Source organism: Anser brachyrhynchus, assembly GCF_964034855.1.
Source record: "Anser brachyrhynchus genome assembly, chromosome: 5".
In the NCBI taxonomy this organism is placed as follows: domain Eukaryota; kingdom Metazoa; phylum Chordata; class Aves; order Anseriformes; family Anatidae; genus Anser; species Anser brachyrhynchus.
Genome location: NC_137699.1, coordinates 4081112 through 4105329, shown reverse-complemented (window position 1 = coordinate 4105329; position 24218 = coordinate 4081112). Strand labels below are relative to the sequence as shown.

The window sequence follows — 24218 nt, the reverse complement described above, 5'->3', positions numbered from 1 at the left end:
TTCAACATAACATCACCTATAAGACATATACAAATGATTTGAGTGTAATTAGTTGGGTTTTCTTGGTTGTTGTTGTTTTTGAGGAAGCTGGTACAAAGGGATAGCTAATAAGATCTCAAGAAACTAATTTAAGTCAAGACAGATTGGTTAGACTTACAGGTTATTACCTCAAGAATACTCTAATGGAAAAATTTTAGAGCATCTGTAACCTTGGCTTAATTACTTAGTGTGTTTATCCACATTTAATCACCAGTGGAAATTACACATCATGCCTGCAACGCTTCTGGAAGGTTATACATACATAGACACACAGGCTTTGCTCTCATTGGTCCTCACACTATGGATGAAGGAATTATTCAAAAACTAGTGGATGGTTATGAACTTGATTTTTTTTTAATCTACCACATAAGGGCTTATTTTCTGTTTTGATGCAACAAGAATGCTGATAGTCATATATTGTATTTTATCACTACTTCCTAGAGTCTAAGATATGTACTGGTTAAAATGTCTGGTGTAATAATATATATATGAACATCTTCTAGATGTTTTGGCTTTTAATAAGAACTGTCAAGAGCAGGATAGACTTGTTTTTTTTTGTGGTTTCTAAAGAAAAGCAGCATCTGTAGGAAGGGAAGAGAAAAATGAGTCCAAAGCTCTAATAAAGTAGGCATTGTCCAGAGGTCAGCTCCCTTGCACTGAAAGACACCTATCAGGAATGGTAATTAACATAGTGAGCCACAAGATCATTCTGTTTGGAAAACAAATCAGGTGAACGTACACCTAAATCTCTTTACAAGATATCTGAATTACCAATCAGAAGTTTGCTGAAAACAGAGCTGTAATTATCAATGTTCTCCCTTGAGGTTCAACAATTTGATAACACTTCTTTTTTTTTTTTTTTTTTTAAACTCTGTAGACTAACCTGTGCCTCATGTGTTAAAACCAGCTCTATCAACTGGCCAAAATACTGAGCAACAGTAGTGAGCGTTTCATTAACACAGGATTTCATGGACCTCAGCATCTGTTCATCCTCAGTTTGTACACACCTAAAAAGAATGTGAAAGGGAAGGAATGAAGGAAAACAAGATCCAATAGACAGCAATTGTTTTAAGCTGACTGTCACAGGTGAGCTCTCTATGTTGTAACAGTACATTAAAAACATGGATATAGCAAGGATTCAGTTGTTCACGAGTACACCATCTTTTTGCCATTAGCATCACACCAGAATATCAAAGCTTTGTCTGCACATGGTAAGCATAACACCAAAGGACAGTGTTGGACAGTAATGAATGACACAGACTGCACGCCAAATTTTGCTGCAGATGCTCTGTGTTTATACCAGTGTAACTCTGCTGTTTTCCACTGATGTTTTTAGTTACAGTCACTCTAGAATGCCTGCATTTCAGCTGCAGCTGTGCATATCCATATTTCCTGATGAGAAAAGTGCTTTCAATATATATATATATATATTTTTGTACTAGTTTAATGAAAGCAGAATAAGGGCACAAAATGAATGCATGTCCAGAGTAATGACTAGAGATAATTTAAATTTAAAGAGCAAACTCAAAAGTAAAGTTAGGCCTTCTATGAACAAAGATGACACAGCAGGTTTACAGAGTTGGTATAACTATCCTGTAACCAATGATACTTGCCAACTGAAAAAAGCAAATAAAGATGGAAAACATTACACAATTCAAATTAAATAACTAGTGTTTCCACACAGATACATTATTTTAAATTGTCAAAACATATTGCACCTCAGCAGGCCACTAATAGAAGATACGGATTGGTTGATCAGTGCTTCCATCTACACAGTATGTTCTCTTCTAGAGGTTGCCTGTCTTTCACCTACCTATATTAACTTTTTCAAACAGAAAAGGAGGGAAAGGGTTGATTGGAGACAGACACTACAGGATTGGGGATCTCATTAAATGTGTGTGTAGAATATAAAAGTAAAGTCTGAGCTGTGTGAGTTTGACAAAAAGCAAAAAAAAAAAAATTATTCCTTGCTTACAATTAGATGGTGTCTTTTTTATTTTTTAGTGTCAGCATCCCAGTGCACATGGAGCTAAGTAAACCAATAAGTGCAACCTAAAGGAATGCATATTTATGTGATTTTGTGGGTTTGATTTACTAACGTGGATATTTGCACCGAGGTACATTTTGTATGACAATCTCACACTAAGTTTTTCACAAAAGCTGAAATCTTGGTTCCACAGAGCTCAATAGGAGTTTTGTCACTGATAGAAACAGACTTTCTCCCTTGATGTCTAAAAGCTCTGAAAAATCCTCTCTACCAGTGTTGTGTTTATGCCATGCTCCTAGTACAACAGCAGATTCCATCTTTCATTAGGATACAGTTTAGATAAAAGCAGTTCACTTCACACACTGGAGGCTAACGCTCAAAGCCTTTCAGAGCTGCAGTTCAAACGTTTGAAGATTTTGCTGGATTTGTACTTCCCATTACAAATTCTACGTAATAATAAAAAAGCAAAATGAATATTTCAAACAAAAAAAATTACCTTTCTGTAAATGCTGTAAATTCTGAACACTTGTCTATTAAAAGTTTTTCCAACTGCAGAGAGAGAAAAAGTTATTTTAAGTAACAATATATATTTGCTTTTTAAAAATAAATAATGCTTGTTCATGATAATTAGGTAAAAACCCTCCAAAACTGTATTATTACAGATGGACACCCTTTTCCTACTTTTCTGAATAAAACAAGTAGAGATAAAAATGAAGTTTAAAATGTATAATTTTCTAAATTTTAAATGCAAAGGAACTCACAGATTGGGCATTTAATTATTTCAGTCTGGTGGTCACTGAAAATTAATTTTTTTTTCAGCATAATTTGTTGATATTATCAGCACTCAGAATCAGGCCTATAATAAAATAGGATCCATAATGAGTCAAGAATGCTTCCATAGACAAAAAGGAATTTAAATGTCTTCAGCAAGAAGTGTTGTGTTTAAGAATTTCCTACCAATTGTTTAAAGAAAGTTGCATTTATTACAATTTAAAAAATTAAATAAGACAGAAGACAAATAAGGCATTACTACCTGGTGCATTTCTTCTGAAGAACTTCTAGTAAATGTGTTGTACTCATTTATCATGGAACGTACATGACAATTGACTCTTACTGTCATGCTGTGGACTCTTTGCCATCTGTTCTTCTCTAGTTTTTGAGCAATCCTGGTTAACTCTGTGCTTATGATCCAAGCTCTTTTTAACAGCAGCTGCAAGTTATTGCATGTGCTATACTGTGAGGAAAGGATGTGTTCATTTTGTTCATCCTTCTCAATGCTGATCGGTTTGGACTGGAGAATACACATGCACTCACAGTCTGTCATCAGCTTCAAATCTTCCATCCATCGCTGAACAGAGTCCACCTGAATTAAATGCATGCTAGATGGTAGAGAAAGAAGGAAGAATGAGGTGAAACAAAGTGATCCTTAGAGTAATGATCAGCAATAAAATACTAGTACATCTAACTATCAGGTTGCATTTGACTGACAAAAAAATAACAGATTGAGCAAAAAATTTGCATGTACTATAACACAGAACCATGCTTTGCATTCTATTCAAGCTTTGTGTTTCTGATCACCTTTACATCACACGTCATGCTACAAAATTGTTAGAGAAAAATAAGTAGAGAATAGAGATGACTAAGCAGAAGTTTAGATTGTAGTTTGGGGAGAAAACAGTTCTACAGTTTCTTGTAAATTCAAAGTTTGATACAATGAAGTAGCAACATTCTGCGTGTGTTTGCTTACAACTTATGGGACTGTTAACATTTTCTAGACATTTCACCTGTTACTTTCTCACTGAACAGGCAAGTTTAACCTTGCAGCATCTTTTCAAAGCCGTTTACATCCACTCTGACACAGCAAAACCAAGACAGCTAATGATACTGTCAGCAATATTGGTTTCTGCCATAACATAATCCCTTAAACCTCAGCTGGACTCAACTTCCCGACCAGTCCTTTATCTTTCCCTGTGCTTCTCACTGCTGTCTGTACAATTTGCACATTTAACTTCCAAAGCACAATTTTGCACTACGGCAAACATGCTGTGAAACAATGAGGCTGAAAGAACTTGTGTATACCCTGACACAAGGCAATGAGCCTGCATTTTGTACACTTGCACCCTCTGGCAGGGACGCAATTAGCAAAGCATGGTACCCTAGGCAGCAGCAGTGCTAAGCTTGTCTTTGTGACTGTTCCCAAATTCCCCAGAGACTCAAGGCAGCACCCTGATCCCTTTGCCTCCCTGGTAATTTGCCTTCTCCGTCAAAGGCCTGGCTGGTCCCTCGCTGCCTTCTGCAGAGGGCCTGGTAGACTGCACAAGTGCAGGCTCCCAGCTGTGTATTTTGACTCTCACCTACCACACCTAAGGCTGGAACTCCACTTCCTTTTGTGGAAGGAAGCTCCCCAAAGAAGGAGCATCACCTCTGCCAAGGCATTCCACCTGACCCTTGCTTTCAAACCTAGGACAGAACACTCTCCATGTCCGGAAATCAGTCTTTGTTTTTTTTTTTTCAGGTTTAACAGTAGGCCCAGATTATTTCAGTTTGTTTTCCCCTTCCCGATCCTCAGAAGAGAGTATATATTAACCTTGTAGTTAATATATATATGTAAACATGGAAAAGACACGTTTAAAACTTTTCTAATATAAATAGTAGGTATATAAAAACTGAATACACCATTATATAGAGCTAAGGGAAAAAGATGAGTTATTAAGAAAAAAATGTAATTTATTTTCAAATTTCTTGAATTTTCTTCATCTTCAACCAAAAGCTTAAAATATGCTCTATATGTTGGTTGCTGGAATCGGGATAAATGAATGATACCATGACAATATCCCAGGCTATGCTAAATTTTTTGATCTTGCAAACAGTAAAGACTGATTTCATCAATATCTGTTCCCCAGTGGGCCCAAAATATCCCCTCTCAATACTATATCTCTCACCCATAAAAGCATAGCAGGAGGCCAAGTGTTTGAGAATCACTGCAAGTCTCTATGGTATAGAAAATTGTTTTTGTACATCTCAAATAGTTTCTACAGAATTAATAAACAATCATGACTAGTGGATGTAACATTAGTACACGCAAAAAAAAATCACAAAAGGAGCACTTTACTAATGGAGAATTTCAGATTTCTGAGCTGCAAAGAATAAAAAAAATCAATTTTCATCAGCTGCAGATTTAGCCTTAATTTTCTGATAGCCCTTCTCAATATGAAATCCTTGACATTTTTATTATCTCTTCCTCAAGTGAAAGATGGATTACTAATAAAGGATTCCAAAGAAGTGAAGATGAACGGTAAAGAAGAAACAAACTTAAGTGCAAGCAGAAGAGACTGGGCTCAATTATTTTGTCCAGACTTCTGTTGATATCGTACAGCTAAATCTGGCATTGTAGTGGAGTACTGTCTACCTTCTGACATGTGCTGCAGTTTTTCCAAGATGCTATATCAGAAGGAACAAAAAGAAAGTTTGTATTATAGCCTCCATTCTTTTAGTCTGGACAGGGACTTATTGCACTCAGCCCCAGAGCGCTAATGCTGTGTGCTGTTACAAAGGCACATAAAGCGCTACTGTTAGGGCAAAATCTACAGCTGCACTAGCCAAGCTAAGGAAGACTACACAGAAGGCCTTTTCAACTACTGTGCTGAACACCAGATGAATTCAAGAAATCCCCTTCCAGACCACTAAGGTAATATTGCACAAATTACCAAAATTTATTATATACATATGAAAAGGAGTCTCACCTCAAGTATAATTTAATATAAATCAACAGCAAACAAGATACAAGAGATCAGTTGCATTGATCCAATCCACCTTTCACCACACATGATGAAACTACTTTCAATTTTAAACTTTCCAAGCTACTGCTATTTAAGGTCTTTATTTACTCAGCTTTGAACATTGTGTAATTGCATTTTATGTTCAATTGCGGCTCACTTTTTTCTTGCTGTGCGTAGTCTCCTTATTGCCTTTTTGAATGTGAATCAAGGTTTCCTAATAGACAAAAAAACTTTAGAACTTTGAAACCATGATTTATATTGACATGCACTCTTTGCAAGCAGTCCAGGATAAACTCATTTGACAGAGTAATGTATTTTTCATTTCTAAAGTACGTTATGATAATTGATTAATTCTCTGTTTAGTGAGCACAGAAACTCCTACATTATATGTTTACATGGAGAAAAAAGCTCAAATAGGTTAGTCAGATAAAACAAGAAATAGAATCATAGAATCTAGAATATCATAGAATATAGCTCATGTTTCCTTTAATCCCAAAAGGAAATCTTTACTTTACAATAAGAAGGAAAAAAAAAAAAAAGAAAAAAAAGGATTATAAACTGTGCAAAAAAGAAGAGATTTTAAAGAAACACTTGTTGCTTGCCTCTTTTCCTACTAAAGTAATTGTCAGTAATACAGTAGGGGAATTTATGTTACAGTAGGGGAATTTATCATGTGAAATTTAGTATTCTTTAAACTAACCTGGCAGAAAAAAAAAAAAAAATGCTTTTTTTCAGACAAAAGAACCACAGAAAGCTTTCCTTTCTCACTATGTCAACTTTTCTGACATGTTATTCTTTAAATATATTTATGTTTATTCAAATGAAATATACAAATGATTTACTTTTACTCACATCCCCACTTATTCAAAAGTAATCTTCCTGAACATTCAGTACACGAATTTGCAGATTATCTTTTATATATTCAAGTAAGGAAAGCAAAGAGTGTGATCATTCCTAATTAGCTTTCAAAAATCATATTCCAAACTGCATTTACCGATATCTGAAAACAAGTAGTAAGTTTCCATCTCGTCTCCCATTACTGAAAAAAATATTATGCCTAAAAAATAAAAACAGCCATAATGGGTCAGACCAAAAATCTGTCTAGCCCATTATCCTGCTCCCAACACAGCCATTAGCAGATGCATAAGGAAAGATTACAAGAGGCATGGCAGGAGCTGAGCAACCCCTCCTTCCCATCTTCTGGCAATTAGTGGTTCAGGAACTTCCTAAGCCAAAATACATGTCTGAGCAGGATGTTTTTACAATTCATGAAACAAAAGTAGCCATTAATCCCTTTTTGAACTCAGTTAAACTTTTGGCCTTCACAGCATCTGGTGGCAGTGTCTCACAGTGTTTGATTATGTTTTGTATGAAAAAGTATTTCTTATTGTTTTAAACTAACTGCCTGGGGATATTAACACAAGCTCTTTAGTTCTTGTAGGCTAAGAAATACTGAAAGATAGCTCCGCATTCACCTTATTTGTGTAATTCATTATTTTGTTTGCCCTACAATATCTCCTGAGTTCTCATTTTCAAGCTAGAGAAATTCAGTTTATCTAGTCTGTCACCATACAGAAGTGACTTCACATATCTGATCAGCTACTTACCCTTCCCCATATTTTCTAAAACCATTGCTAGTTATCCTATGACCTTACAAGATGAGATGACAAGAACAGCACACGATATCAAAAATTCAGGTACATCAGATTTATACACATGAATCACATTTTCTGTGAATTCTTGTTTTCCAAGAATTCCCCAAATTACATTTCTCTTTTAAGTGTTTCAAGAGAGCTGTTTCATTTTTTATCTTCCAGAAAAACTACTACTTTTCATTTAGAATCTTTAATTATTTTTTTTAACTGTTGGAAAAGTTAGTCCTTCTGTATGTATGATGAAAGAGGTAGTTCTTGAGTTCCCTTCTCCTCCTAGCATGCACTATGTTCATTAAGATTTAATTTGATGAGGCATTTTATATTTTAGTGACTCAATATTGACAGACACTTCAGTGATTTTGTAGTTGCAGTTATTTTGAATTAACCTGAATGATTTTGCATCGGCTGAAGTGGTGTTGATGCAAAATACAACTACAACTGTTTTTCAGGTCGTTAACAAATAAGTTGAATAATATTGGTTCAAGCATAGGGACCTCACTGGTGTGATTTTGTCCAGTTCTGTTTTATTAAGCACCGGTAGCTGGTTAACTGACAGAGACCTTCATGTTTATAGATAATTCCCCACCAGTTTGAATTTCTGGATTCAGTATGCCATGGCATATTGACAAAAAAGCAATTTATCTAGACTGTACATTAAAAGAGCAGCATTTCATGTAAAAATAGCAGTAAAAATAATTCAGTGCAAAATAAAAAGTCAAAAGAGTCTCCAGCATTTCTTAAAGTCATTCTATTTTAACTGAGGTTGTAAAACAGTTGATGAAGTTTCCAAGACCATTCAACTGAATTTGAGTACCTACCAATTTGAATACTCTGAATTCTAGTGTGCCTGCCAAAGAAAGTCTTTTTAAAATTGTGTTATTTTGACAAAACCATTTGGCATCACTGGCTGAAATCAGCTTAGGACTGCACGTTAAAAGATGTTGCTTCAACAGACACTCAGACCTTGTTCCATACAGACATTTCTACACTATGTAACACAGTGCAGACATCCTGGAGAAAGGCTTACTGAAAAAATCTCATCTTACATTTTTAAGACATATGTTGTATTCAGTGATCTGTTACCAGCACTTCTTTTTCCATCTTCTTTTATCTAGCTATTAGTTTGTTAACTAATGAATCACTGGATCTCTAGGATAGGCCAAGCAACCCTATAGGTGGCAACCCTCCCTACGTTATGTTGTTGCTACAGGAATAGAAGAGTGAAGAAATAATAACTAGATCGTTTGCGTAAAACTTTCAGCTTGGGCCTTTCTACTACATTTTTACTGGCAGCACATACAGTTTTTTAAATTGCAAATGTTATAATGAAAAAGAATTATGCCTCCATTTTAATACTGAATTTCAGTAAGTACTGAAGTTTCATGTTTTATAACTATGTGGAAGCCTAAGCTGATCAATCCACGTGAATAATTCCCATGGCCGCTATATTTATAAAGAGTAAAGACTTCTGCTGTGCGGAATTATGTTTTTTTGAGGCTTCTTAGTCTTCTTATCCATTTTTACCTGTTATGACAGATTTATTACCAATCCTAATGGTAGCATTTACTACAGCTTCCAGATAAGCCTACAGTGAATCAATGCCAAGTCTTACAACTGTGCTCAAATTTATTATTCTAATTAGCAGTAGGTAATTAATTGGCAACAAACAACTTCTTGAATGGATTTAGCCCCCCTCTTTGAACATAATTCATCTCTAATTTTTTTCTAATTCATCTGTTCAAAATTATTCATAGGTACCCAATATACTCAGGGCCAGTGTCTACATTAATATAAGAGACAGCAGAACTCAACTATCAGTGGAAGGATTTAAAGAAGAGCCTTAGAGAAGGCTCTTATTTATCCTCAAGTTGCTTTATGCTATTAATTGCATAAAAGAGCCTTGTAGATCCATGATATATTTGCACTGATTTTAGCAAAATTTCATGTAGCTAGAGAGCTAACTTAAGTGATACAGAATAGCTTTGGGGCAGCTGATAGTCAGGTTCCTGATTTTTAAGTGAAAACTCTTGCTTTGCAGATCATACCTAAAGAAGTCTATGAATATTTGACATTTGTAATTGATGTGGCAAGCTAAAGAATTAGTCAAATGATTCCCCTTGATTTGACTTTTTCTAGTATAACATCAGCAACCCAACTTCACTAGGACAAAAGTTGGGTTTAGTACGCATTATTTAAACCTTCAGAAAACAGAAAAAAGCAAGGTCATTCCTAGTTTTCAAAAAAAAAAAGTTAATAGGTTATATTACAGTCGTATTTTAATTAGCCTCAACAATTAGTCAATCATTACAGTTATGGAAGTCTAAGAACTTCCCCAAATGAAGTCTCTAACTGATAATGCAAACTATAGCCCTCAAAACATTGCTCAAAACAAAAGAGTTTAGGGAAAGGTGTGCTGTAGTCAGCCAAATACCCTGAACTGTATTCTAGAAAACAGAACTCTTAGCTTGCATTGATCACCCTTCCACCTCTGTTTAATTTAGGAGTAGGTTTAAACCACAAAGTGCAGCAGAATTTAATGGAGGCATTACCACTAGGAGGTTCAGGAAGCAGGATGCCAATGAGCAGGATTATATCGGTAACAAAACTAGAATTACTCAAATATCACAAATAAAATACGAATTTATCACGATAGTGATAATAAATTAACTGTTTTGTTGACCAAGGACACCACAACAGTGCTGCTTTTTTTTGTTTGTTTGTTTGTTTTGATAACTGATACCCATGATCTTTTTCACCTGACCTGAAACCAGCAGTGGTCCCCTTGCCATTTACTGAAACTTCAATGCAACCAAATTCAGTTTGGCATCTGTGCTCTGGGAGGGAGATACTGAAACCACCAGCCTCCTTGAAGTCAGCACTACTATAGTGAAAACGTGTTAAAACCACAAAGAACTTGTGCCTTGATAGGCATCCATCCAATTCCTGCAGGAAGGTTAAATGCAGACCAGTCTGTGAAACTTAGAACTAAACAACTGTGGTCAGACTGCTGCATTCTGTGAAATCTTGTGCTTTCACAAATACGGAAGAAATGTCTATAAGGAAAGTAAAAACACTATAAACACTTTTAATATATTAGGCATGGTGTATAAATTAACTATGGCTTCATCGCACCTAATTAAAAGGCCACATAAATCATTCAGTGTTAAGTGCTGCACGAATGTTCCTCTCAGATCTTTATGCTTTTCTGAGAAATCCTCACTGTAAGTTGTCCCCCTAAAAATGTCTGGAAATTTTATACTATCCCAGAATTACTGGCACACTATAGAACATAAGGAAGACATGATATAAAATCACAGACTAATTCAGCTTGCTGATTAGGTTATGTAAAATCTAGGTTAAACTTATCAAATGTTAATTTTCTTCACACAGAAGAAAATCTTCACTTTTCTTCACTTCCTACAGCTTAGGTAGGGCCAGGTCTTTTCCAGCCTCCATCAACTGAAGGGAGGGTCAGAAGGCAAAAGGACGAATTCAGCCTGGTTTGAGGGATTTTCACATTGTGCCTGGTACACCACATTGTTAAAACAGCAGCTGTCTCAACAAGCACTTAAGCCACTGAGTTTGCAGAATGTAAAGATAGCAATTAATGAGGGTAGGATTTCCTGACAGAATAGAGGGAAATGCTAAATAAAACCTGCTTTCAGCAGCTTAATGAAAATATAAGGCTACTGCTTGCAGGCAAAGCTGGACAAACAGTATACCAATATTGTCACAATCACCAACTAAGTATGTCTGTTTGATTTATATTTGCATAACATGACTATTTGAAATGAATTTGCATTTGTGATGCTATTCTTGGATCAGCTCCCATTGGTTTTTAATATCCACAGAATATCAGTGAGAGATAGACAGGATTTATAAATAAATTAGTAAAACAATCAGCTAACCAAGATTTGTGCAAGATATTAGTTCTTTTGTTCAGCATGCTACCTGATCATTTGTTCTACCCTGGGAAAGGGGATTCCCTTCCTTGCCCAGGTGAATTGTTCACCGATGGGCTGGATGAAGTAGCCATTCCCTCCATCTGAGCTGAGGTCCTGAAATAAGAAACTGTTCTCCACTGTGCAGACAAAAGCAGTGATGGAGCGGCAAGATCCTACCACTTCTGTTCTCAAATGACAGCCTGGGTCTTGCAAAAACAAAGTTATAGTTTTTCGGCGGGGCTTGGGGGGGGGGAGGTATCTGAGCTGAGAGGTCTTAACTTCGTATAAAATGCCTGAATCCATGACTTTGTACTGTATTTAGCCCAATATATACCGAAGAGCATTGCCTGATGGAATATCACAAGGAGGCTCTACCTAAAACATTTCTGCAGGTGTTCACAACACCAAATCTGACTGTGTGACTGAACTGTGTTGGTAATCTCAAAGGGATGTTGTCCTCCAAGTGCATTCACATTGCTATTGTACTCAGACTACTTGCTGTCTGAGTACAAAGTTCTAACTGCCACAAATAGCTCAGGGGGTTTCCTGCACTTTGCGACAGGAGAGAAATGTCAACAAGGCCACCAGCAGGAGAGAAATGCTCAGTGAGTTTATCCTAGTTCACTGCTTCCTGATGCTCAGGCTACACTTGTAATCACAGAGGTCAGTGTTCTTCACAGCTTTTTAAGAACAATAAGCTCAGAGAGGAGTCCTTGTAAACACCTAGCAGGGATGGAGAAATAGAAATAAAAGAGGGGGAGAGAAACAACACTGGAAATAATTTAGGGCCATAGACCATGGGAATGCTCAATCACAAGCAAGGACTAATTTGGAGACTAACATGAGAGTTCAGGAAAGTAGAGTCAGTGCCTCACTGAACAACTGAACATTTTTTTTTCAAGTCTGCCTTAATTTGTAGTTTAATAACAAACAGTACCACTCACTGTGCTTTTTTCAAAGGAGTTATGACATGCATTATGAGCAGTACCATTAGCTTTTCACCTTTTGCTATTTACTCACTTAAGGTCCTAACCCTACTGATTAAATAAAGCCTGGATTACTTAATGAAGGAAGCAACAACCATTTTACAGGGAGTTATGAGATCAGTATCACTCAGAAGACTGCAGAAATTTGGGGACACTCAGTCACATCTATTGCACAGCAGCTCTTGCTAAAACTGTCATAAAAGGAGTAAGAAAAAAAGCAAAGCCAACACCAGGTATCCAGGAGTCATATTAGAACATTAACTCTTCAACAGACAAGCTAAAAAGATGAAAACTAGCAACAGCGTCACAAATACTGGACAGACATGACAAGAATTCTTTAAGCAGTCTCATTCAAAGAAAGCAGTTTCTAATCAAATCCAATATTTATGCACATGCTTATATGTTTCTGTAGAAACCGAGGATTTGAAAGATCTTAGGTCATCATAGACACTTGGTTGGTAATTTGTCCCTAAATGGTTTAAAAAAAAAAAATTCAACTCAATAGTTTATCATGGGCTCAAAAGTGTTCTATTAAATGGTTATACTAGAATCTCACTGCTCTAATGGTTTGAAATTTCTTACTTTTGATCTGAATTTCTTAATAGTCATTTAATTCCCATTTGGTTTCATCTTTCATTTTAAAAATTCATCTTCTAATGCATTTCTAGGAAAAAAAAAAAATCCTTCTCAGCTTGTTTTGCAAGAGTTAAAAAGCAAGATTCTTAGGTTCCTTTTGTCTCTTTTTGCTCCCCTTCCTCCAGACTCCCTGGTAGGTCTATAGCTGCTGCAAAATTAATTTTTTACTGCAAGACTTGATATCATTCCTAACATCAAATGAAGTCTCACAGTAACTTACACAGTGGCATTAATACACCCCTATCTCCACCAGAAATCTCTCTTCACACAGCCCAGGACTGATCTTGCTGCCCTAATCACTACATCTTACTGGCAAATGCTGTCACAGGCATCTTATTATCAACTAGCATACGTTTGGTTTTTGTTGTTTTGTTTTTTTTAAGCTCTCCATTGAATAAGCTACGAATAATTGCAGACTTTCTTATTGAGTCCCTTAATGCAAAACCTTGAGATTTCAACTACTTGTCCTTTTTCTATTATCCCTGGCCTCAAGATCATATTTTTTCAGACAAAAGGCTGATGATCTGTGCTAGCAATACTCCAAAGTTTAAGCTACAGTAAGTTGTATCACTTGTGAGATGAAACAAATAAAAACAGGTATGAAGACCAATATTTAAAGTCTACTTCTCTCCTCTCAGAAATAACCTTACAGCTACTCCTTCCCATTTTACCTTTTGCCTAATAGCTACTGCTTGCTGTATTTACAAGTAAATTGTCATGTACATAATCTCCAATGAATTGCCTTTGTTCAAAGGGAAAACAGAAAATAAGGTTACCTTATGAGAGAATAAAAGGTTATTCAGTACATTCTATCTTTGGCAGGTTCATGTTCTGGCATCCCATTTCCCTCTTAATCCCAAATCTTTAGGTAATCTCTGCTAGCATTTTTTTCCCTGAATTTATCCTCTTTTCCATTCCAGCAGCCTCTTGTTCTACCCTCCCTGGCTCCCTAGACACAAGACTGTTTTCCTAATTTCCACTTGGAGGCACAACAAAATTTTGCTAGCTAGTAGTTCAGCACTTTAAATAGTCATTTCCTGCCTCCTGGGGATTGAGTTTTGTTTTGCTTCTCTCAGGTATTTCAATTTTCTTCCTACACATTTAACAGTCAAAGATAGATTGTTAGTGTTCCTGTCTGCACTGAAAATTTCGTCTTCGTTCATCTGGAGTACTTTTTCTATTCTGTATTTAGTATCTACTCCTTACTAACTACAAGAAGTAAGCATTTCTTACTTTCTTCTTTTTTCATTTGTGCTTATTGAATTTAGGTATTATTCAAATATATTAAATTGCTTTTCTGAACAAAATTCTTACTGAAAAAAAAAGTGTAACTGGCAGTATATACTGGATTAGAGTCCTGGACTGCTAAATCACCTCTTAAAAGACTGTTTACCAAAGCTAGACCTTCTGCGTTAGTTTCCCTACCTGGACCAGCCTTATGCTCCAGACTGGGATACAACACCAATAAGTGTGTACGTGTGCATGGCACACTTCCCTTATGTGCACGCTAACTCCCTCCCAAACAACAGATTATGTTTTAGGTTGTGATCTAATCTGAAGAGACCCCATTTCACTCTTGCCTTTTGAATGTGCTTCAAAATTCTGATTTCTTTCCTTTCCCTCCTTCTGCTGATACTAATACTTTATTTTTACACATCCACTGCCCAGTTGCCAGACCCTTGAGCCAAGCAAATGCAGGAGATACTTGTACTCCATTTGCTGTATGCAGCCAGAGTTGTACTTTCTGATTTAGTTAAAGCTTATGTCACCCTCCAACCACAACAAATTTACTTTGAGGAGCAGAGCAATCTAGTGAATAAACTGTCTGAGTAGAAATTGCAAAAGCAATTGCAAAAGCTGGGTTCCACTCTGCTTTTCTACTGATATTCTGACCACTTCTGTCACCTCCTACCAAGGTGTTTTTTTTCTGCCAGACTGTCTTTCTTTTGCTTAGCCTCTGAAGTAAGTAACATGTCCTTGCTTTTGCACTGAATGTTGTGCACAGGATTCTGATCTTGGCTGGAACTTCCAGGTGCTACCATAACACACATAAGAGAGGTAGGCAAAATCTAAGTTCTTCTCAAACCTGAGAGGAGTTCTGAAGGCTAAAAGGCAACAGGAGAAAGGAAACGAACAGTTATTTTTACCACCAGAAAGTGGCTTTTGAATGAAGGACAGCAGCTGAAGAGTGAAGAATGCCTGAGCTAGAACAGACTCATTAAAATCTAAAATCCAAAGCAATCGGATACCAAAACCTGAAAAAGACAGGGGTTCCAAAGGGTTCTTCAAAATGCTGAATGAAGTAAGGAAACAACCACAGCCTGGTTCCCTGGTGAAAGTAAAGATGAGCTGGTAAGGAGTCTTGCAGATTGCTCATTCCTTGAAAGTAAATCATTAGTGAGGACTTTTCACCTTACTGCTTTTCCCAGCAGCTCTGGTAATCTCAGATGTAGAAGAGGAGTAAGCGAGAGAGCAAATCTCGCTGACAAGAGCACCACTGCACAGGTGTCAGTCTCCATCTTCAGAAGGGAGAGAGTGAAAAGAATTATGCACCATGGAGGCCAGAGACAGGTGGCTTTTACAGGGAGGGAGAGAATATTACAAAAGATGACAAAGAAAACAGAAAAAAGATCTTTTTCTCCCCTTCTTAGTGAGTAGGATGAAGCAGCATATCTATTTATTCCTCTTCATTTAGAGAGAGCAGGCTTTGAGTCACTGACAGTGAATCTCAGGCACAAATGAGCTATCCATGATTCATAAGGGTATGCAGAGGCTCCACATTCTGGAGTGCATTAAAAACAGAACAATGCTGTTTTCCAGAGGAAAAAAAAAAAAATGTTCTGATATTATTGCATAAAAGTCACTTATCCCTTCTTAATTATTTATTTAGTATTAATGAATTCTTATTAGCCACAAAAGGAACATGGGAAAGAGCTAACTGGGCAAAAAAAAAATAGTGAACATGAACATGGGATTGCTGTTATTGTTTTGCAATAATCTATCCCAGATTCAGCAAATATAAATAAAAAAAATCAACAAATATAAATAAATTAGTATTTTATGTGAGTACAGCATTCTGCATTAAAAACAATCAAAGGACAAGTGGAACTACGTTGTTGTCCTCCTATACTGCTTTATGGTACCTCGTAGTGGAGCAAGGAAATTGGATGTGGAAATGTATCAGAAGCAGAAGCAAGGAAATACTCCATAATACAAAGTTTCCTGTAGTCACCAGTCCTGACTAAATTTTTTTTCGTGTAAATTACTGTGGTAACAGAATTTCCTCAAATGGGAAATAGGTGTCTGATAAAAAATATCTTACTCATTGAATATTCTTTTACTTTCCCTTTGTCTGTTCATACTATGAGTAAAGTCTTCAGAGGAATGAAAAAAGTTCTGTGTATTTGTCAAGCGTCTGATTAACAATCCTCCAGTGCTGCCAGCATACTACCAGAAAATAAGGTAACAGACTTCACTGTATAGAGAAGCAAATGCAAATAGATTTGCATTTAGAGTTTTCTGTGTGATGTCTATGTATTACTGATTTCCAGAGAAAAAGAATAAATCTATTTAGTTTTATTAAAGGACTATCACTTCATAAAAATGTCAAAGCACCTGCTAAGTAGTTTCTCAAAGCCTATCAGTTGTCAAGTAGGGTGTGCTTTTCTAACTGCCATTGAGACAAATCAGGATGGAAATTCAGAGTTAACCCCGCACATCACTAACTGCAAGGAAAAGCCTACAAAATTCAGATTCCAGCTTTCCCTCTGACACCTGTTTCCAGAAGGACTCAATACCCTCAATTCCATATCCTAAGTTTGAAACCTTCTGAAACAGGATCAGAAGTGTGCATGTGTAACTTGGAGATATGCAGTTTCTCTCTCCAGCATCCCCTTCCCACAAAAGTTTCATATAACTAAATTCATTATTAAACTGGGCTATAATGAAAAATTATCAATAAAAAGCAAGAAACTGAACCTTCATCCTCTAATCACAAGACAAGAACTAATTATGCAGTTCCCATTTTGTAAAAGATATGGCATTTCTCTTGGAAGTTTTCCAGGAATTAATCATTTAAGCAGATGTGCCCTTCAAAAGCCACTGACAGGTATCTGTGTCCTGTTACCAATAAAACAGGCATTAAGAAAAAAAAAAAAAAAAAAAAAACGAGAAACAAAACAAGCAGGGGCCCTTGCTGTCCTGCTTCTCAAAACTGCTATGTACAAAATGTACAGAAAACTTGGTTCTAGTGGACAACAGAAACCAAGTGTCAATGAACTTATTTAAGGCCAGTCAAAAGAAACAGAAATTAATAAAAGCGTAATAGAAGCTACACTCTGAACAGTAATAGCTTGCTATCACTTCCCAACCTTTAAATTATATTCTATTCTCTATGTAAAAGTAGTTCAAAGGAAAATCAATGTTACATGCTGCAACCTTATTCCTATGATTGAATCAGCAAAAACAACATTAAGTATCTTGTGTCTGTATTTTGCCAGATGTGTACTGACAGTAAAAGTAGCGGGCTTACATCTTTCCTTTTCTCTTCCATACCCACCTTTTCACATTACCTTGACCCTCCAGGCATATGACCTGAACACAGAAGTTTTGAAAATGTGAAATACTCCAGGCTGCACTATTGAAACTGCAATAGAATGGGGATAAAAGAGCAACACTGATACACTTGTCATTGGTTCTCCTGAGACTGGGGAGGGATGGGACAATATCGTTTTCCTATATTTAGGGAACGTCACCTTGGTCTCACTGCACTCCTGATCTGTTAAGTGTGGTTGGGTTTTCCATCAAGTATATCCTTGGTGCAACTAGTCTTTCCTGTTCTTTGCAGCTGCCTGGAAAGATGGCTGGTTATAATGAGTGAAACTATGACAGAACATATGCCAATGAAATCATCTTGTTTTGTACTTTTGTCCAGATTGTATGCGTATGTTCACTTGCAGAAGCATAGTTTAAGCCAGATATTGTAATACTTCATGTTAAAAAAAAAAAAAAAAAAGAAAAAAGGAATTGCTTGATCTATGAGGTTACAAAGCAAATATCAAATGTGTTTTTAACACATCAGACCTAGCAGCTGCTGATCATTTTCTGATGATCTTAGTTGTTGGTTGCCAGGTTTTTGTTTTGTCTTTATGTGTTTTGGTGGTTTGGTTGTGTGTGTTTTTTTTTTTTTCATTGCTGTTTTTTGGTTTTGGTCAGATCAGTTTTCATGTACCAAGCTCAACTTGCAGTCACACTGATGAGTATCCATACATGCAGCCCGTGCCAGTGAAAAATCCAGCAGTTAGAATATCACCTGTGGGTTAACAACATGCCAAATATCTCCCATATCAGACCACAAAGTGAATCTTTAACATATTTTAACTGCATATTCCATCCTTTAGCTATTCACTGTTCTAAAATTAACCTCATGCAATAGATTTTCCTGGTACAACATATGTCTATTAACACAAATATACATATTTAACCAGAAAGGTATTAGGGTACTTACCCTGAACTTCAGCCCAAGTTTCCACTTCAAGAGATATGTTTGTTTGGTTTTGTTTTTGTTTGTTTATTTTTAGGAAATACAAGCTATCTGGTAGAAGGGATAGCTTCTACTGTTTCAAATACTTGAGCAGAACAGACAATAGAAGTTTTATCCTTATACAGACATAAACCAAACACATTTGAAATCACAAATACTCAACAGAAGGCACATTTCTCATGCAACCAGCACTCAGAAGTCCTGTTAATTTGGCGCACACCTTCAGCTTTGAGAAAAACAAATGTAGCTTTGTTAAACGGTCTTATAGCACCTTCTCGTTTCATTTTACTTTATTCACATACCAAGGATAAATGTTTGTACAAGTCTCTTGTCCTGCTGTTGCAGGATATCTTACTCCTGCACACAAATTTCATTCAATTTTCTACCTTCTCATTTCTTGAAAACACTGCAGAAAGTTCATGAAGGAGTTCTCTAGGCCATGCTAAATAGCCCCTGGATCACACTGTTATTAGCTAGGATACTCTTCAACCACCTGCCTGAGGTCAGCAAACCACCTGCCTACTCCTCACACAGGTGCCTGAGTGGCAGCATTCTGGGTACCTCAGCTTCACAGGCACCCGGAAAAAAAGAACAGCACGATGGCAAAGATCAGCAGGACACTTCTGCCTATTAGCAAAAAGTTAGACTATTTCTGACATAAAAGAATGCCTGAAATCCTAACGTGTCTCCTCTTATATAACCACAGTGAATTAGCTAATGTGTACCACATTTATCTGCTTGAAGCCGGAAAGCTTGTCCTAACAAGCTGCAGGGATGTACACAGGCCTCTGATGATAATGGGCTGTTTTCACTGTTAAGGCCCTTAGAGATATAAAACATAACTAAACTCACTTCTGGTTATAAATGACTTAAGGACCTAATTTGAGAAACAGTGCTGCTTCTCAAAGCAGCACACAAGAATGATCGGGGACTATATATAGGTTCAAATAAAGCCAAGCTAGTGAATACCTGTAGAAAGTATGTACAATTCCTGTATTTGTTTGTGAAATATTATGCATGTTCCAGCTTATCACTTTCCTGATCTTTCCTGATTTATCTAATGCCTAGGTGATTTTTTTTATTTATTTATTTATTTTGCCAAAGGCATTTCTTTGGAGTATGAAACAGGTAATCAGTTGCAAAGTATATGAAAAATGTTAAGGATGACTTTACATGCTCTTCATGTGTGTCTAGATGTAAAAAATGTTTTTGTAATAACACAGGCAAGCATCCATCTACAAACATACATTGAGAGGGGTCTGGCTGAAACACTGAATAGGAGAAAAGAGTTCTCATAACACCAAGTATATACAAAGCTAACAGAAATGGACAGGCAACCTCCCCTTATAGTATGGGTTTTGCTGTATAACCTTTGTAAGCAATTCTGAGAAAATTATCAGCTGAAGTGTCAGCAGCAAAAGCACCAGGTACAAAATGAGAACAGTAGTGAGGTAAAACCTTTCCCTGAGACACCAGGAGAGATAGGAAAATGTAAAAAGAAATGATAACCCTCAGAGAATTAATCACTCAAATGCTCACAAAAGATAAAAGCACAGAGGATAAACAGAGTAGCAATAAGTTGTTGAAACATATGGAACCGTTTTATTTCTTCCACACGCAGGTTTAAGAAGCTCTCTGGAACAAGATCCTGCAAGGATTTGGTAGAAGAATATGCTGAAATCAAGTTTTCTGTGCTATAGCACTATAAATGGAGTGTGCATACCAAAGGTATATTATGAATATCCATAACTTGCATTAAATTAAAAAGTAGTGAGCCAAATGTTCACAAAGATAACAGGAGAAATTAGCTTTACTCATCAGCTCCTAATGTGGGAAATTTCTATTAAAAGAATGTTAAAAATGTTTATGAAGAGATACTGCTCTATCATATTTCTCCACTCCAGTAGGTGCACTGGATTATAATAAAGTGGTAAAAAATAGTACCATATAAATACTGACATTTGAAATCTGGAAGCCTGACTACTTCAATGTTATTCTTCAGATTGGGAACTCAACTTACACACTTGTGAATGGGGAGCTCTTGACTTCCGCAGGCTGGATATTTGTAATATTCACTAACTCACTGCCATGAATGATCTCATCCTTTATGCCCTGAAGACAGGCCATTACACTTGACTGAAAAATTTAGCCTTACTAATTGGATTTAGGTGAATTAGTTTTGAAAGTGTCTTTTTTTTTTTTTAATAAGCTCAAAAATAAAAGTGGAAGTTTCATTTTTCATCAATGGCACAAATACAAAAAATCTCTAATATTTGCAACTCACTGAAGCCACTGGCCCAGAATCCAAGCCTGGTGCATAAACCTGCAGAGAACTACTGTTGCCGTACTTTGGGTCTTGAAAAACTGGAAAAACAATCAGAATAGATAATCATTAATTGAATTTACTGCTTCCCCATTCCAGTATTTTTCTGTCTTTTGTGTTTTCTTTCCACATTTATCCAATAAATGAATTGACTAACATGTACTACAACAAAATCAGGATTGATCAAAGTTTTGAAAAACAGTCTACAAATACATGAGAAGTATCAGCATAAAAAATGAAAGAAAGAAAAAGTCTCCTGCAAGCAGGAGATGGAACTATATTTCAAGAGATTCCTTCCAAACTAAACTATTCCTCACTTCTATGATTTATTCAAATCCAAAATCAAAAGTGAGTTAGTCAACAGTCATTCAAACAGTAATTTCACCCACTGAATAAAGACCTTCTTTGCATATAAACTTCTCTCCTCAATGCAGATGATACAGTAGAGTCCAATCTACAAATCTAATTCCAAGGATAGTCACAAAGTTACACTGGAAAGTGCAGCATCCTGGCTACTTTTCCAATGCTTCTCAGCTATGCCACCATAAGCAAGTAGGTCAAAGTCTGTTGAGCACATCTGAGGCTCTTCTGCCACAGGCAGGCGGTACCCTACCAAGAGCGACCAGCAGCCACCCTGTTCCTCGGCAGCATACTGACTCTACTGGCAGGGCTGGCCATTAGGAGACATGAGGCAGGTCAAGTTAGCATTTAGCTCTCCCGATTAGCTTTGTGCTCTGAACTCAGAAGACTATTTTTTAAAAGTGAAAAATTTGATATAATATTGCACTGTGAACATTTGCTTCCTGACTAGTTAGAAACTACGGATTCATGGTCATGTAATGTCCTCTACCTTTAAGCTTACTTATTTATAAACTACAGGTATGCCAGATGAACTTATCCTACTTGAATATGGAATATAAAAATTATTTTTTCATTGCTGTAGCAATGAAGTAACTTCCTGCATTATGCATTTCAAATTTCATCTACAAAGTTAGTTTCAAAATGCTAAGTTAAATTCCAAAATGGAACACCTGTGTATGCACAGCTATCACTGAATAAGACAGTTTTGCCCTACAGCACTTCCTAAAATGGTGCCTTCAACCATCTTGCCATCCATTGAATAACCTTGATCTGTCTTGATACCATTTCCTGGTCCTCCTCTTTCTCTTACAGTATTTTTTTTCCTCATCTTTCCCTTGTTTTACCCCTATCGACTCTTTATTCTGAGTAAAATCCTGCTCCCATTTAAGATGGGAAAAATATTTCCATCAGCTTTAATTGGGCAGAATATTACGCTCTTGATATGAATGCTTTCTATTTCCATTGCACTGTAGAATGACTTCAACAATAAAGTATCTACAAAAGGTAAGGTATAGAAATCTCATACCTGAAGCATAGTCTATACATGCAACATAAAAGGATTTTCCTCTAAGAAAGTAAAAAAAAGCACATCTATAGTCCTTTAGGCTTATTGCCTTAAAATAACATATATATACTTCATCACATCTGAAATGCTGTAAGGAGCAAAAAGAATCAACTGGCACTGCTAACATTTCAGCTTAATATTAAACTCTTGTATGCATTTTACTCCATCACTCCAAGTCCCTCAGGGTTAATGTGAACTCAGAAAACCAGCCACTAACAGACACCAGCAAATTTAATGAGAGTAGAAATGGGGTCAGACTAGCATATTTCTTAAGATCACTCTACTATTTGTCAAAAAGGGAAAAAAAGCAAGAAACCATTTACAAAGTTGTAGCATTGTTCTGCTGGCTTTCTTAAATTTGCTCATTACAAGTTACTGAACAACTGATTACAAGATCACCATCCCTAGGCAGCAGTGAACCAGACTGAAACAGACCAGGCAATTAACTAAGGAAGAAATTCCCAGGAAATGTGAACTGAAGTGACAAATATATTGTATTCAATACAATCTGGTACTAGTATTTTGAATAGCTGAAAAGACAAGTAAAATCTAATAAGTAAAATAGTAAAATCTTAAAAATATCCTTAATAGAGTTATTTTTTTTAAATCAGTTTGGAAGAAAACACCTCAGAAGTGACAAGGTATACATGATTAATCATCATCCTCTGTTATAGCCACTGATGAAAAGGGTTTAGTGAACTTACGTGTCAGGCAAAGACCCTATAAAAATGAAGGCAAAACATTGCACACAGAAGGAACAAGTCAGTCTTTGTGAACAAGCACATTCTGCACATTCATTGAAAGCAGCAGCTATATAGCATTCAACATTAGTGACCGACAACAGTGCAATTGGATGATGCATGCATAATAACAAGGCATATGAGGTCATAACATATCAAGTGCTTCGAAATTATCGTTAGAACAGCAACTTGTGGAGATTCGTTAATAAAGGCTTCCTTTGCATTTCACCAGCTGAAGTAGAGGAAGATACAGGAGGGCAAAATGCTCGGCTTAAGGTCGAGAAATTAATCAGTAGTACAACCAGGGTAGAATCAGGAGGAATGAAGTACAATGCTCAAAATTAAAGCTTCAACAAACCTTACTGTCCTTTTGGAGACAGATGGCAACACTGCCTTTTCTCACAATAAAACAATAGCAAATTCAGTGAATTTCTTGAGCTTTAGAACCCCTTCATTAGTTTCATCTCTCTTTCAGAGTTGCATGAAAAGAAGGACTATTCCCTTTCCCTCCTTAATTCCCTTAAGAGAGGACCACTTCACCCTTTTTGAGCTCTTTTCCTCCTCTTTGGTTAGCTCAGTAAGGTGAATGTCCTTGGAATGCTCCAAAGTTTGTATTTTACAAGGAAAGATGTCTTGGATATAACGAAGTCAACAGCCAGAACTTCACCCTTAATGACCTTCCAGAGCTAACAAGAATAATTCCAGCTATATTACATACATGACAACAATATGGCCTAGCTGCTTAAATGACACGCAGAGTATGGATCTTTATTCTTGCCAGCAGAATAGTAACACCAGAATGCACAATATGCATAAAATTGCATACAAGGTCAGTCTCAAAACAGTTTTGCAAAATAGATGACTTCCAACCCCATAATGTAAATGGGAAAAAAGAGTCTTCACTGTGATTTGTCAAAGTTTACAAAGACATGGAAAGTAATCAAATCAGAGAGTAGACACCACACTATCTGTTTTCCCTGTAAGCTGGGTTGTTTAAGTTTAATGTTACTTAACTTTGCCTCCCTGAAGACTTTTATTAACGGCAAACTCTTCCATATGTGATAAAACATACTAACACACAAAATAAAGCTTTCCAAGATGCACACCAAGAACTGCAGTCAGTGTAGTGGAAAATCTCTTGGTGCAGTTCACAGACAGGGT

General features: G+C 36.5%; 1 protein-coding gene and 1 long non-coding RNA gene across 23 annotated transcripts in view; one reads left to right on the top strand and one right to left on the bottom strand.

Annotated features, from left to right (window-relative positions):
- Positions 1-24218, bottom strand: part of INSC (INSC spindle orientation adaptor protein) — a 332365-nt gene that overhangs the window by 255487 nt on the left and 52660 nt on the right. For 17 of the 22 annotated variants that reach the window (XM_080595847.1, XM_080595865.1, XM_080595846.1 and 14 more), the window contains 3 exons: positions 3060-3405; positions 2523-2575; positions 923-1046 (listed from right to left, as the gene is read on the bottom strand). In XM_080595847.1, the coding sequence (XP_080451973.1) occupies positions 923-1046; positions 2523-2575; positions 3060-3405 (523 nt within the window). Of the gene's footprint in view, positions 1-922; positions 1047-2522; positions 2576-3059; positions 3406-13802; positions 13952-18532; positions 18785-18870; positions 20207-20852; positions 22822-24218 lie in introns of those variants that run through there. The other 5 variants (XM_080595853.1, XM_080595854.1, XM_080595857.1 and 2 more) reach the window with 5 other exon arrangements.
- Positions 15269-20243, top strand: LOC308196650. Its single transcript, XR_013952327.1, has 3 exons — positions 15269-15378; positions 16400-16488; positions 20190-20243. It is a non-coding gene; the product is annotated as an uncharacterized lncRNA (long non-coding RNA).